We start from the raw sequence: 16109 nt of genomic DNA on the forward strand, positions 1-16109 counted from the left end.
GCCGGTGCGCTTGAGTATTTCCACGACCGGTGGGCGCCACGGGGACTGGAGTGCATCATCAACCCGGAAAACCAAATTTTAATTTGATTTGTTAAGTTTTAGTTGAACTTTTGTTCATTTACAGTCCAATTTGGGTTTGTTTTTTTTTGGGTCCAAACTAAAAGAGTGCCCTCCTGTTTAGTAAAGTACCTGTTAAACTGTTCTCCTGAAGTCCATGTATTATTGAGGCGCGGACTTTACAACTACTGTTACTCCCGGCCAAAAAGGATTGCTCCCCAAGCTGTGCCCACCTGGTTGCAGCTACCGGGAATCTCCAGCCCCGGGATCCCTGGCCGCCTGCAGTAAAACCTGCAAAACAGGTCAAAGTAGAGACTTCAGGCCTCATTATAATATTTAAATTGCCAACCCGCCTCCTGGCAGCGAGTTCGCTGCCCGCCCCCGAGTAAAAGGTGAAAGTGGGCGGGTTGGGGTCGGGTTTTAGATTTTTACAACTTTCACTTCCCCCCACCATCCTCCAACCTACCCGTTTTCCCCTGTGAAAATTCCACCCATGATTTCTGTATCAAATCTCAAAATTTTTAATGTTTTGTCTCATGATTTTTATGAGACGGTGGGGTTGGCATGACTGTGGGACTCAGGCTATTGCTTAACTAGTTTGTGCAGCATCTATATTAATTTGGAACCTCATTCCGCCCCGATGTTGATGATGCCATTGCAGGGTTGACTTGGCTGGAATCGTCTGAGTCTTGTCTTAGCCATTGCTGCTGGCTCCGTCTGATATTTTATTGTTCTGTTTCCTGTTTCGTAGCAGTTGTTTTGCATGTTGTGGGACATATTCGGCCAGACTGGGTCGGGGTAGCAGGTTCCCTGAAGGAAATTAGTGAACTAGTCTGTTTTTTGCAACAGTCTGTTAATCACTTATTTTCTGCCCTTTGGGCTGTGGTTTATAATATTGCTGCTCGAAACAGGAACAGAAACTGAAAGTGTTTCACTTCATACTGATCACCGTTTTACTTGGAACGAGATGGAAGGTGATCTCTCCTGTGCTGTGTGCCATGATCTGTATAAAGACCCTGTCTTACTCGACTGTGATCACAACTTCTGCCGATCCTGTATAACCCGGTACTGGGAGAGCGCTGTCACCGCCGCCTGTCCCGTCTGTAGAAAGGAGACTTCCTCCAGGAACCTGAGACCCAACCGCACCCTCGCCAACATCGTGGAGACATTTGTTAAAAGTGATCAAAGTGCTAAAAATCAGCAGGAATGTAGCCGCCACAAGGAGAAAATGAAATTATTTTGTAAAACTGACAAACAACCCATCTGTGTCATTTGTCAGATTTCAAAAAATCATCAAAACCACGAAGTGCTACCACTGGAAGAAGTTTCTGAAGAGTTTAAGGTCAGTAGACACCGTGTAAAATAAAATACAGACACAGGTAACAGAATCCTGAACAGGGAGCGTTCACAGATTCGGGTTTGAGTGTCTCTCAATACTTAAAGCTCTTTAGATAATGTGTTTATTTATTTAATTACTCAGTCCTTACACGGACTGCTATTTGTATCGCTGCTGAAGGAACCAGGGACAGGAAGTGAGAGTTTCACTTTATTCTAAACACCATTTTAATAGATCAGTGTAAATTGATCAGCCCTTGGAATGCAGAGTGAAGTCTCTTGTACAGTATGTTATCAGATCGATACCGATCCTGTCTCTGTGACAAGTGATGATCTGTGGAACGTGTCTCCTATTTATATTCCAGATGTGAAGTGTTTAATGTCAACATGAACTTGTTAAACTTCCTCCAAAGCCTCTCGAACAGCGCAAAGTTTCAGCAATCAGGTAAAACAACAGGGACCAGGAAACAGAAGCAGACCAATTACTCTCAGTAATAACAACAGAAAATGCTGGAAAAACTCAGCAGGTCAGGCAACATCCGTGGAGAGAAATTTGAGTTGACGTTTCGGGTTGGACCCTTCTTCAAAACTGGAAAGAAAAGAAACTAGATCGGAGGCAGGGCTGCGATTGGACAAAAGAATAAAAGAAACAAAAGAAGTAAAAGAGATTAGAAGCTAGACGAGATGGTAATAGGCTGGGATTAGGTGTAAAGTGTACTGGCAGGGCAAAAGATAGCTGCCAGGTGTGAGAGAGAAACAAAAGGAAAGGGGGGGGGGGAAAGGAGTGGAACAATTACAAGAGAAAATGAAATGGGGGCCGAGCTTATGATCTGAAATTGTTGAACTCGATATTGAGTCCGGAAGGCTATCTTTTGCCCTGCCAGTACACTTTACACCTAATCCCAGCCTATTACCATCTCGTCTAGCTTCTAATCTCTTTTACTTCTTTTGTTTCTTTTATTCTTTTGTCCGATCGCAGCCCTGCCTCCGATCTAGTTTCTTTTCTTTCCAGTTTTGAAGAAGGGTCCAACCCGAAACGTCAACTCAAATTTCTCTCCACGGATGTTGCCTGACCTGCTGAGTTTTTCCAGCATTTTCTGTTGTTATTTCGGATTTCCAACATCTGCAGTATTTTGCTATCCTAATTACTCTCAGTGTTTTCTTAAAGAACAGCAGAGGCAGATTTAACGGGAAAGCACTTGAGAAGTTCAGGGGAAAGGGATAGAGTGGAGGAGAAGTAACGTGAAGTAAAACCCCTGTGTGAATTAGGTGACACAGCACACCACCAGAGACCAGATACAGGAAAGAAAACCCCAGAGAAGTAAAAGGTAAAAACAGGGATAGAGGACAGAAGGAAAATTAAAAGGGAATGATTGGTATTTAAATAAAGTGTAACCTAAAAGGACAACAGAAGAAATAGAACATGGGAAACAGCTGAGAAAATTGGAGCCCATGAGGTTTGGTTATTGTGCAATATTCATAAAGGAGAAAGAGGGATACAATACAAAGGTGAAGAGATATGAAAAGTGTCTGTTAATCAGCAGCTTAAAAAGCATTTCTGACCTTCGAGATGCAGGAACTTACAGGGAGAGAAGGCAAGAGATTTTCTGAGTCTGAGTGGATAGAATTCGATTCAGTAAGTGATAAGGCCAGGATAGGATCATGGTGTGGAGTTGGACTGGGGTGGACAAATGTAAGAAGTCACACAACACCAGGTTATAGTCCAACAGTTTTATTTGAAATCACAAGCTTTCGGACGAAGGAGCAGCGCTCTGAAAGCTTAGGATAGGATCAGACCTGGAGAGGGAACCTTCAGGGACTGTAACTGGAGACCAGTACAATCAGCAGCAGATTCTCATCATAGAGGGACACGTGCTGAAGGAAGGTAAGTATATGAGAATGCTGAATGGATTTAGATTGTTGGAAGAAACCCTGTGAAGATATTCAAGAGATTAAATTAGTGAACAGATAGCAGGTGCTGCCCAATATATTTTTCATTGATTCTTAGGATGTGGGTGTTGATGTCAAGGCAGCATTTATTGCCCATCCCTATTTGTCTTGAGAAGGTGGTGATGAGCATTGTTGAACCACTATAGTCATATTCCTCTCGTACCTTTGATACAACTGAGTGGCTAGACCTTTTCAAAGGGCAGTTATAAGTCAAACATGTCAGTCACTTATAGATCAGACTGGGTAATTTTTACGACAATCCGACAACTTCGTGGTCTCTTTTACTGGTACCAGTTTTTTAAACTGAATTCAAATTCTCAAACTGCCATGGTGGGATATGAACTCACTTTCTCTGGATTATTAGTCCAGTAACATAACCACTATGGTACCACAGGTAGAAGGTCGCAGAGGAAAGGCAGAGAGGACAGCTGAACAAAGATGTAGTTTGCAGGTCACAGAGAGACTGTAGTCATAGGTGATTGTTCACCCAATAAGGTGGCTGGCCATTCATGTCTTCGGGACAACCCCCACAGGATGGTGAGCTGTCTACCTGGAACTAGAGCAGTATATATTGAAGAAAGTTAGAATGTATAATGATTGGAAAAGGTATAGACTCAGTGGCAGTGCATGTAGGGTTCATTGACGTAGGGAGGAATCTTGTAGGAGTATTTAAAAGTTACATACATGAGGATTGGCTCAAAACTCAAAGGTAGAGGTTTCAAAATAATGTTCTCTATGCTCTCAGTATTTGGAAAAGGAAGGAAGCTTATCAAAAAAGTTGAAGGTGGCACGGCATATGTATAACAATACTACCTTCAAAAATAACTGGGAACTATCCAAAATGAAAAAGGAATTTTACCCAAGGGATGGCTAGACGTAAACAAGATAGGGACAAAGAGATTTGTGTGGAACATTGAAAATCATTTAAACTAGACAGGGGAAGTGCAGGAGGAAGCAGGATCCCAGATGAGACAAAGTATAGGGTAGAAGGTAGACAAAAGGTGTCGACACAGATATCCAGAGAGACACAGGAACTGCAGACACAGTGGGAGCTGGTCCTCGTGATCTGAAGTCAGAATTGGTAAATGTAATGCATAACTGATTCTCAACTTCAGGTGGTTCCTATAGTGGGCGGCCAATCCCTAACGTCAGTTTTACACCAGACAGCAAGCTGAAAATCTACCTCAGCAACTGCTGAATGTGGGGGAAAAAAGAGGCCCCAGAAACGTCTGAGAGCTCTGAGAATTTTCATTGATTAAACTAAATGGTATTTAACGTTCGGGTGTTTAATTTCACAAAAATGTACAAATTCGTTCTTTGTTCAGGAGGAACTGCGAACCTTACTGAAGCCGGTCCAGGACAAGAAGAAGGAATGCGGAGCTGTAAAAAGTGATTATAAGAAAACATTAACTCACATTAAGGTACATTGATGCTACTTTGTTCTACATTCTGTACACACTTGCAGAATTGTACTGTGCAGAATTCTGGACTCCATATTATAAAAAGGATATAGAGGCACAGCAGAAGGTGCAACAAAAGATTTATAAGGATAATACCAGAATTAAGAGGTTATACCTTTGATGAAAGATTGAACAGGCTTCTTTTCTCTAGCAAAGAGAAGGCTGAGGGGTGACATAATAGGGGTGTTTAAAATGATGAAGGGGTTTGATAGTGTAGATGTAGAGAAGATGCTTCCACTTGTGGGGGAGACCAAAACTAGGGGCCATAAATACAAGACAGTCATGAATCAATCCAATAGGGAATTCAGCAGCTCGATCCTCAGTTAGTGCTTCCTCTTCTGAATAAATTATCATCTGTTATTCTATTATCTATTGGATCTAATCTATAATCTATTAACTAGATTTCACTGCATCAGAGAATGGTTTTCACTATTAAAAAATCATTTATACATCTCAAAAAATTATCTGGTCCCCATTAACTAGATTGGAAATATTTTTTTCTCTAAAATATTCTTATATGAAGGGAACTAGAGAGGTTGCATAATCTTTTAAAAAGCCTCATTTAATTTTTCAATCTCACTATTATTTCCCAAAGGACCAAGGCGTAAAGACAGAGAAACAGATTAAAGCAGAATTTGAAAAACTTCACCAGTTTCTCCGTGAGGAGGAGAGGATTGTGTTGGAAGATCTGAAACTGGAGAAAGAGAAAAACAGTCGGGAGATGAAGGGGAGGATTGAGAAGATAACGGAGGAAATCTCATCGCTTTCAGTCACTGTTGAGGATATTGAACAAGAGCTGAGTGAACAGGACAGCATCAAGTTTTTAACGGTAGCTGTTTATTTTTTTTTCTTTCTTTCGGCCTTTCTTTGACACTATGTTTGAGATCGTGCAGGGTGTGCCATCAAAATCTAGAATATAAAACTCACTAACTAAAATAATACCAATTTGGTTTTCTCTGTCTCATACTAATGGCTGTCTTGAACATGGAAGTTACTAAATCTGGAGCTTGTTTAGTGTAGTGAAGTATATTATTATAATGGGGTAATTTCATCAACTCAAACAATGAGGAAAATCAACTTCATACAGAGTAAGAAACCCCTCAGAATGGTCAGACCATTCTCCCCCGAGAGTGCATTTACACTGCAGCTGCTAGTCAGAGAGCGGTAACGACAGTCCAGGATCGGCCAGGCAGGACCGTGTTCACATTGCTTGGCTCCTGCCTGGCTGGAATGTAATGACTCTGTCCAGGAGAGAGCTCTGCACAGGGTCAACTTGATGCTTGAGCGTAAAACGAACATTGCAGATGTTATAGAAATCGCCCACTTTTAATTCCCATTGAAATCGATGGAAATTAAACCAATGCAATTTCTATAATGAGACACCAACCCACAACACCAGTTTTCTGTCTGGGCAACAAGTTGAATAGCTACACTCTGGAGTTATACTACAACTGGTGAGAATCTCCGTGCTATATTACCTGTTACAGGTGGTGATCATATTCACTGCTGAGTTACATTACCCTTTTGGATCCATGTGTACCTGATACTGCTTCCCACCCTCACACTGTTAGATTGACCGTATGGAAATCTGTAGGATGTATAGATCAGTGGTGTCCAATATATTAGCCACTAGCCACATGTGGAGAACTGGGAATCCAGATGTGGAAAATTGCATTTGATTAGTAAATAGAAAATGAGTAAAATACACCATTGTTGGGTATGTGATCTCAATAGTCATATTCACACAGTGTAAACAAGTGTATTTGTGCATCAGTTGGTAAAATGGTTAGATGAGTGTATGTAAGGCATTTTCTATTAAATTAGAGCATGTAGCTAAAACGGTGTTGCTGTAGTCACACCCATGGCTAGTCAGCAATTTACATAGAATTACATAGAATATACACCACAGGAACAGGCCATTTGGCCCAACGAGTCCCTTGCCAGGCTTCTTACATATTACAGGAAACTTTCTGGTATCCGGCACTGACGGGACCGAGTTGGTGCCGTCCCATCAAAAGTGCCGGAGAAACCAGCGCTAATGTTAAAACATACGGAGCTTTTCAGCTCCGTGTGAATCAACAAACCCTGTTGCTTAGCAACAGCTTCAAAACAGTCGGCCGCAGCTTAATAGCATCTCTGTAGCTAAGCAACAGCTTCAGCTAGACCTTGCAGAGCCTGACTGGGGAAAAAAAAGCAACGAGAAGTAAAAAAAACATATAGGAAACGGCTCCTGAATTTTGCCGGTAGATAGAGCTTTCCGGACATTTAACCTCCGGTTAAACGAAAGTTTCCTGTAGGTTAGCAAGGAGTCCTGTACACATTATAGGAATTCCATTCTCTTATCCCCTTTACCTACCAGTGGCAGCTTAGATAAGGACTTGGCTTAAGGACAGAAAACAGCGAGTTGTGGTAAATGGCTGTTTTTCAGACTGGAGGATGGTAAACAGTGGTGTTCCCCAAGGGTCAGTGCTGGGGCCACTGCTTTTTTTGATACATATAAATGACTTGGATATTGGAATACAGAGTAGAATTTCTAAATTTGCCGATGACACCAAACTTGGGAGTGTGGCAAACAGTGATGATCATACCAATCGACTGCAACAGGACATAGAAAGGCTAACAGAATGGGCAGACAAGTGGCAGATGGAATTTAATATATTGAGGTGTGAGGTGATGCATTTTGGCAGAAGGAACAGGGAGAGACAATATACACTTAATGGCACAGTTTTAAAGAGTGTGCAAGGACAAAGGGACTTGGGAGTTAATGTGCATAGGTCCCTGAAGGTGGCGGGACATATTGAGAGAGTGGTTAACAAAGCACATGGGATCTTGGGCTTCATAAATAGAGGTATTGAATACAAAAGTAGAAGAAGTTATGCTGAACCTTTATAAAGTGCTGGTTAGGCCACAACTGGAGTATTGCGTCCAGTTCTGGTCACCATACTTCAGGAAGGATTTGAAGGCCCTTGAGAGGGTGCAGAGGAGATTTACCAGAATGGTTCCGGGGTTGGGGGATCTTAGCTACAAGGACAGGTTGGAGAATCTGGTTTTGTTTTCATTAGAGCAAAGGAGGTTGAGGGGTGATTTGATAGAGGTGTACAAGATTATGAGGGGTTTGGATAGGCTAGACGGGGAAAGGCTGTCCCCACTAGTTGATGGTACAAGGACTGGGGGGCACAGATTTAAGGTTTCGGGCAAGAGATACAGAGGGGACGTGAGGAAAAACTTTTTCACACAGCGAGTGGTGATGACCTGGAATTCATTGCTGATAGAAGTGGTGGAAGTGGACACACTCAATGTTTTCAAGGGGAGACTGGATAGGCTCTTGAGGGGAATAAACTTGCAGGGCTACGGGGATAGAGCGGGGGAATGGGACTGACTGGATTGCTCTACAGAGCCAGCACGGACTCAATGGGCCGAGTGGCCTCCTTCTGTGCCGTTAACACTCTATGACCTCTTTTGGCAAATTAATTTTGGGGTAGTTGAAATCCTTGATGATTATTATTCTATGTTTTTTACTCATTTCCCTCATTTGTTTGCATATTTCTTCCACTACATCCTTTCCACCATTAGGTGGTATGTGGACTACCCTCATTAGTGTAATTGATCTTTTAATATCTTTTATCTCTATCCACATGGAATTCTATTTTTGTCTTGCTGATAGCTGCATCACTTTTTTTTACTGCCATTATGTTATCTCTAATAAGTACAGCTACACTACCTCCCCTTTTCCCCTCTTTATCTTTTCTTAATATGTTATACTGTACCCTGTAATTCCCTGCCCTAATTTTTCTGTAGCCATGTCTCAGTAATCCCTACTATATCTGGTTCCCCACAACGTATTATTGCCTCCAGCTCCCCTGTTTTATTACGGACACTGTGCATTGCTGTACAGGCAGTTTAACTCATTTTCATTAACAATCCCTCTCACTTTATTTTAAACCATCGTTTTACACCCCTGTTCTATAACTCTATTTATTCCCTGGCCGTTTATGTCCTCCCTTAGTTTAGTCTGTCCTATACTCTCATTTCCTGTTGTGTTTATATAAGGCTTGTTTCATTTCTTGTAGATCATTCACCCCCATCTTACTAGTTTAAAGCTGATGCCACCTTCCTATTTACCCTTTCCGCTGGACACTGGTCCCTAGCTGGTTGAGGTGGAGCCCGCCCCATCGGTACAGCTCCTTCCTGTCCCAGTACTGGTGCCAGTGCGCCATGAAAAGGCACCCCTCTTTCCCACACCAGCCCTTTAACCACGTGTTAACTCTTCATCGGTCTGTCTCTATCCCAATTTACAAGTGGCTTGCACAATAATCCAGAGAATTCTATTGGATACACCGATGCATTTATCTCCAACACGCATGCAAATTACAACATGAAAACATTAAAGTGACTCTCTTTAAATTCTAAGAATTTGAGACTCTTCCGGATTTTACAATTGGATTGTAGCTCTGTGACTTGTGTTGTGCAGTCAGATTGAGTCAGTTGTAATGTTGTGGAGTAACTCACAGTACAGTGAGGACAGGAAGAGGCAGTCCAATAACTTTCCATATTTAGAATGTACTTTTCTGTGGAATCCAGGCTGTTACTTTCTTTTTGTGATAAAATGTTCTCTAAACTGAAACAGTAATAATTGTTCTTGTTCCACAGAAATTTCCGGAAACTGAGAAAAGGTATAATTTACACCCTTGATTTAAGTCACTTTTTCTATTTCTAACATATTTCGCGCCCACCCTGGAATGATCCAACACTGACCTTTATCTCCTGTTCCAGAGCGAAGCAAACTCTCCCAGAGCCGCAGAAGGTTTACCCTTTAATAAATGTGGGGAAGTACATTGGGTCACTGCAGTACAGAGTGTGGAGAAAGATGCTGACGGTGATTAATACAGGTGGGTGTGAGCTTCCTGACACCAGCTATTAAACAGCTCTCTCTATTAGTAGTAGAAGGGTCTTGTCTTTTTATAATAAACTAGCTGGAGTACCCGGCGGTGCCGAGGGAACTCAAGAACGCTGTGCCATGTTTATAAAACTGTTTATAAAGCTGTTGGGATTGAAGAACTCTTCGTAAGCACCCAGGAGTGATATAACATTATTCACAATGTTTCAGTGTATGAGTTGAATAGGGAAATAAAAGATACTATCTCAGTCATTTAGAGGTCAGTTTAGAAATCAACAGTGAACATTTATGCCAATAATAATGTAGAACAATAGAACATTTTACAATATGGTGGAGTTACAACCAAAGACTGAGTGAATACTCATTCTGGTAAAGGTTTGCAAACCCAATGGGTTTGGTATTGTACAGAGTGATTTTATAATCAATAAAAATGTATTCAACATTACACTGTTAAATCTGTTATCTTGTAGTAGGTATGCAGCCTCTCAGATCTTGTAGAGTGCTGTTGAGTTCTTCAAGTGCCCTCTTGTGGGTCTTTGTACACTCATCCCACACAATGATTTAGACTTTGGAAGCAGCTCAGCAGTTGCTGTGGTAATGTTACACACTGGGTGTTGTTGTCTATTCAGATCCAGAGGGAGAGGAAAGGTTGAGTGGGCAGTGCGACCTCCTTGGAGAAGAGTTGCAGCGATTCCTGATGAGGCAACAGCCAGTGCAATGAATCCCTTAGAGCGAAGGATAGCCACAAAGAGATGTCGTAGCCTTTTGGGGGAGTAAGACAGAGCAGCTTCTGTCATCGTTGGATGCCAACGAATGTGATCCTGAAGGAGTTCTCTGCTGCTGCAAGCTTTTACAAAGGAGGCACAGAGATGGCCAGTGAGAGTTTTGAGGTAATTAAATGATGTTGGGCCAGCAACCTCATGGAGGAGTAGATGAAGGTGAGAGCACTCTGCGTTATTGGAGAGCCCGTTGATAGACAACATTTTCTGTTTTTCCTGACGGTGTTAAAATGAACAGATTCCTGGACATGCCATGTACAACTGGCCATGTGAAAAACAGGGCGTGAGTAAGTTGATGCCAGCAGCCTTCAAAGTCTGCCCCTGGGCCTTGTTGATTGACATAGCAAAAGAAATTCTCAGAGGGAACTGTTGCCTTCTGAATTGAAAGTGCAAGTCAGTCGGTATCATAGGAATTCGAGGAATGAGAACATCCTCCCCTCTGGCACAGCCTGAGATGATGGTAGCCTCAATGAGATTTGGCATGAGCTATTTGACTGCCAGTCTGGTTCCATTGCACAACTTTGGTGGAGATATGTTTCTTAGGAGCATGATGGGGGTGCCTTCCTTCAGTACCAGTTTGTGAGGAGGCGTTCCTGAAGGCTGCAATGAGTTGAGGAACTCAGTGGGGTAGTGTACCGCATCAGCACTGTCACAAACAGTATCAACACTTTTGTAAATGTGCTCTTGGCCAGGGAGTTTTTGAAGAAGGAGCATGTTTATGTGTTTGACAATATCATTCCTGGGTGCAAGTATTGACCGTTCACACAGCCAGTTGTGATCTTTGAAGTGATTGAGGAGGTCTGGATACACCTGTGGGATCAACTCATCAACTGTTTTTACTTGACTGCCAAAGTCTGGAGGAATTGTGATTTGTCCACTGCTGTCAGTGGGGAACTTTCCTTCTCCCAATTGTAGTAAAAGTCACGCAAAGGATTCTGACATCTCATCACCATGCATATGAACACGCATGTTTGTCGTCAAATGGACTGTTTGCACATGTGGCCACAGGTGGAATGCCTTGAGACATGCATTGAGTTCATCCGCTGCTGTTCCTCTGGGGACAACTGGCAGGATTTGGCGGAAATCACCTGCCAGCAACAGGGTGATGCCACCCATCAGCATATCGTTGCCTCTCAGATCTTGAAGAGCTCTGTTGACTGCTTCAAGTGCCCTCTTGTGGGCCATTGTACACTCATCCCACACAATCAATCGAGACTTTTAAAGCATCTCAGCAACACCAGTTCCTTTCCTGGTTGTTCTTGTCTTGTCAGATCCAGAGGGAGAGCAAAGGTTGAGTGGGCAGTGCGACCTCCTGGCAGAAGAGTTGCAGAGATTCCTGATGAGGCAACAGCCAGTGCAATGAATCACTTAGAGCAAACCGTGGCCAGCAAAAGATTGATCAGGAATGTCTTTCCTGTTCCACCAGGGGCATCGAGGAAGATAATGCCAGCAGTGTTGTTTTCCACCATATCGAGAACCAACCTGTAAGTCTGTTTCTGGTCTGGAAGCAATTTAGGCTCAGTGACTGTGACAAAGGAGTTCAGTTCCTCAACATTGTAGGTGGTTTCTCTGAGGACCTCTCTGCTGAGACCCGGAGAATCATTCCTGTTGGGAGATGGAAGGTTCAACTGAGTCAGAGACTTGCCAGCCAATGCCAAAGTCTTGTCCTCCAAAATGATCAATGCCTGATTGTACATCGCATCAGTGAAGTTGAGTGCCATTGTGGGGTTGGCTCTGCCGAGTCGGCGTAAGATGTCTTCTGTGAGGCTGTCTTTGTGATCTTCCCACAATTGCATCGGGTTGGAAGGTCTGCAGAGGGCAATTATAATGGCAAAGTGTTTTCGTAGCCGATTGGGGGAGTAAGACAGTTCAGCTTCTGTCATCGTTGCATGCCAATGACTGTCACCCTCAATGAGTCCTCTCCTGTGCCAAGCTTCTTGAAAAGACTCACAGAGATTGCCAGTGACAGTCTTGAGGTCATTAAATGATGTGGGGCCAGCAATCTCATGGAGGAGTAGACGAAGGTGAAAGCACTCTGTGTTGTTTGGATGGACCATGTAGACTCTGCCAAGTGCATCTGATGAGTACACCCCTGTATGACCAGGAACTTCCTTCTGACCTGCTCCAGGGCGCCGAGCCCACCATGTCTTGTTTGGCTGCCAGGTGTAGTACTTGGGCACCTGATGATACAGAAGTGTCTTGGCAAAGTCATTCATTTGGCACAACTCAAAGAATGCTGTAAGTTTTGTCTTTGGAGGTTCCTCGGCACGTTGGCTGGCATTTGCAGGTCGGAATAAAACCCTTTGTCCATTTTCCAAGTGAACATCCAATTTAGTGACAGTGGGATAACGGTTGTGGATGTCAAATCCAAAAGTTCGCCAGGCTGCCTCATTGCTGCAGATGTAACGGCCCATCAGATGTGTGGTGATCTCATCATTTTGATTCTGCTGTCCAGCCGCTTGAAGATCAAAGACAGCTTGGTCACTGCCCTTATGGAGGTACTTGCACACATATTTGATAGACTTAACTGAGTGGCAGTACTCCACATTGATGTGACATTTGAAGAGCCTGGATAGGAGTGGACAGTAAGGAACAATCCAATGGTTGTCAACTGCAAAAGTCTGTCTTTGCTGTGTTGTCTGAGTTGACGGACCAGGTTGACTTGAGTGGCTAGATTTTTTAGTTCGCATTCTTATCTCAGTGCTGAAACCTCCACTCTCTTTGCCCCTTCTCCTGTACAAAGGATAGCCATCATCCCCATGCTGAGTTTCTTCACGGAGTGGCTTTGGGTACCCTTTTGTACATGCATTGTTTTTCATGCAGGGAGAAAAAGGGTTGTGTCGCCCACAAGGACCATGAATCATATTTTTTACAACAACATCAAAGAGGATTGGATCCTGGTCCTTATCGGGTAGCTCTGCAGAGATGAAGGAATCAAGTTGATTGGGGCGAATCTTTGCCTGAAGCCAGAGTAACAGATGAACATGAGGAAGTCCTCTCTCCTGCCACTCAATGTTGTACATGTAGCAATTGTGTGCACCAAAAAGTTTGCCCACAGTCAGCAGTTTGAGCAGTTTTTTAACTTTGAGGTTGAAGACCCGTGCTATGAGCTCATGCCTTTCAGTACCAGCTTTGGGTGGGAACTCCTGCCATTGGGGATTGCAAGTCATGGTGATGAAGGGGTCAGGTCTGCCATAGTTTCTGACATAGGTCATGGCATCTTGCGTGTGCTCATGCATGTACCTAGGACCTCCAACGAAGGTGGATGGTAGGATGACCAGTTGACCAATGTCCTCAGTTTGGCATCATTGGCCACAGCATCTCGTAAGTGTATATAGTCTGTGACTCTCAAATGATTTTGGTTATGCCGGAACCAATTAAGCCGCTCTCCTTCTATTTTTGCATACATGTCAGTGAGGAACTGGTGGAGAAGTCGTCCACACTGAAGCAGGTGGTTTAAAGCAGTTTGTCGTTCCATCAGCCTGTATGAATAGAATTCCATGGCAGAAACCATCTTTTGCCTTTGGGCTGTAGGTGGCACACCAGTTTCCGGGCCAACATGTGGGATCTTGTTATAGGCATCGTATCCATCTTCCCCATGGCAAAACAAAAGCGGGTATTGCAGAGGATCATATGACCTGTGAAGTTCAGAAATTCTTTTGAGTGGACCACCTCTCATATGCAAGACAATGTCCCATTGGTCAAATTATTGGCCCACAATGACAATGGCTACCTCATTGGTGATCGGAGCATTGAAGCGTCGCTCATGTTCACCTGCAGGAGTCTTGTCAGCTTTGATGACAACTTTGAGGTCTTCATTTGTTGTTGTTTTGATGGCTGTTTTTAAACTCTATGGCCTAGAAATTCAGTGCCCTTAGCGCCGATTTTGCGGCGCTAGAGGGCCTAGCGCTGCAATTGGCGCCGGTGCCTAAATTGCCTGGGGCCCTTCCGCCGCGGTAGACCGGTAGCGCTGCGCCGGCACCGATGACGTCATCGGTGTGCGCAGCGTCCCGGTTGCCATGGTAACCCGCCCGAACTGGGAAATTGACTTGCGGCCGCCTCGCCCGTGGCAGCCGCAAGCAACGTTCTGGCAGAGGTGCCTTGCACAAGTTTGCGCCGGCGCATTAAAGGCCCCGCGGCGGCCGGCCGCTTTCCCGCCGCCCGCCTGGCCGCAGCTCCCTCCCCAGACTTCCCCCCCCCCCCACCGGAACAGAAGCAAGCCCGGCACTTGTCCGAGGTGCCGGGCTCATTTTTAATAAGATTATCGCGGGCCGCGGCCGGGTGCAGGCAGGTCCTCCTTAAGGGAAGGAGGAGGCCTGCACTTCCCGAACCTGCCGCACCGCAGCGGGCGCCGCAGCGCCGGAATAGCGCCGAAATTCAGCGCATAGCGCCAGTTTTCAGGCGCTAACAGCTTTCAGCAGCGCCGGCAGCCGTTTGGGCGCAGAAGTAGTGAATTTTTGGCCCGACCAGCGCGACTTAGCTCCGGCACTAACTTCCGGCGCTAAAGCCGTTGCTACGCCAAAACCCAATTTCTAGGCCTTTATATATGGGTTTTGGTGATGAAGCATGCGCTGTAACTCAAGCAAAGTTTCAAGCTTGATTTGGTGTTGTTGTGCGGGGAGAACAGCAGCTTCCCTGCGGCGATTCGCTTGCTCTTCGTCATCACCCAAAAAGTAGATTTGCAGAAACTGAGGTCTTTCGTTTGGTAGAGGAAGTAGTGAGCCAGCTGTATGGTACACCTGTCCATGAACTTTAAAAGTTGGCCAAAATCCTGATTCATGCACTCTGTTTGCACCAAAAGAGGTCATTGCAAAGCAGTTGTTGTACTTTCTGATGTGAGTGAGGAAATGTGTTGAAGCTGGATTTCGGCCGAACAGAAGTGAGTGTAGGGGTTCAGGCGGAGTTGTTAGTGTTGGAAGTTTAACCTTTCCTCCATTGCAGCATATCCCAGCAATTTCTCCTTCCCACTTCAGAGCGCCACAGTGAGGGCAAATGACGGTCATCTTGCCAATGATGACTGTGGGGTCTGCTTCATAATTGATGGTGGGTGTATAGGAGAAGGCTGCTCTGAGCCAATGACCCCAAATGTCAGCTCTGGCAATGCCCCTGCGTCTATTGTCGGCCTGGTGATGTGTCCGAGTCTGGTCAGCAGTCTCTGAGGCTATGGCTTGGGCATGTCTTGTCTGCTCAGAAGCTTGACGTGCGTGAGCCTCGTCAGGAGTCTCTGAGGCTCTGGCTTGGGCATGTCTTGTCCGGTCAGCAGTTTGACGTGCCTGAGTCTGGTCAGGAGTCTCTGAAGCTCTTTTAGCCTTTTTTCGAGATGCATCAGAAGTTGCTGGGTCCAACTCTGCGTCGTTTCCTTGGGGGCATTTTGTTATGAAGAAAGAAAAAATATTTTTTATTATTATATATAGATAAATGAGTTTGTCTGTCTGTCTGGGAAGGAGAGAGAGAGAGAGAGAGAGACAGGGAAGAGAGAGAGGGGGGGAGGAGAGGAGGGCGGGGAGGAGAGGGTAGGGGAGGAGAGGAGGGGGAGCATGGGGGGAGGGGGGAGGGAGGGGGGGAGGGAGGGAGGTGGGGGGAGGAGGGGAGGGGAGGGGGGAGGCAGGGGTGGGGGGGAAGGGGAGGAGG

General features: G+C 44.7%; 1 protein-coding gene across 1 annotated transcript in view; it reads left to right on the top strand.

Annotated features, from left to right (window-relative positions):
- Positions 1-960: 960 nt before the first annotated feature.
- LOC147096194 (E3 ubiquitin-protein ligase TRIM39-like) overlaps positions 961-16109 on the top strand; it is a 546064-nt gene continuing 530915 nt past the window's right edge. Inside the window, exons 1-5 of the mRNA XM_085973792.1 lie at positions 961-1399; positions 4668-4763; positions 5398-5631; positions 9453-9475; positions 9576-9691. Of these exons, the coding sequence (XP_085829918.1) occupies positions 1025-1399; positions 4668-4763; positions 5398-5631; positions 9453-9475; positions 9576-9691 (844 nt within the window). The 5' untranslated portion in view covers positions 961-1024. The remainder of the gene's footprint in view (positions 1400-4667; positions 4764-5397; positions 5632-9452; positions 9476-9575; positions 9692-16109) is intronic.

This window comes from Somniosus microcephalus, unplaced genomic scaffold (genome assembly GCF_052327205.1).
Source record: "Somniosus microcephalus isolate GS21.2 unplaced genomic scaffold, FLI_Smic_1.0 unresolved_chr1, whole genome shotgun sequence".
NCBI lineage: Eukaryota > Metazoa > Chordata > Chondrichthyes > Squaliformes > Somniosidae > Somniosus > Somniosus microcephalus.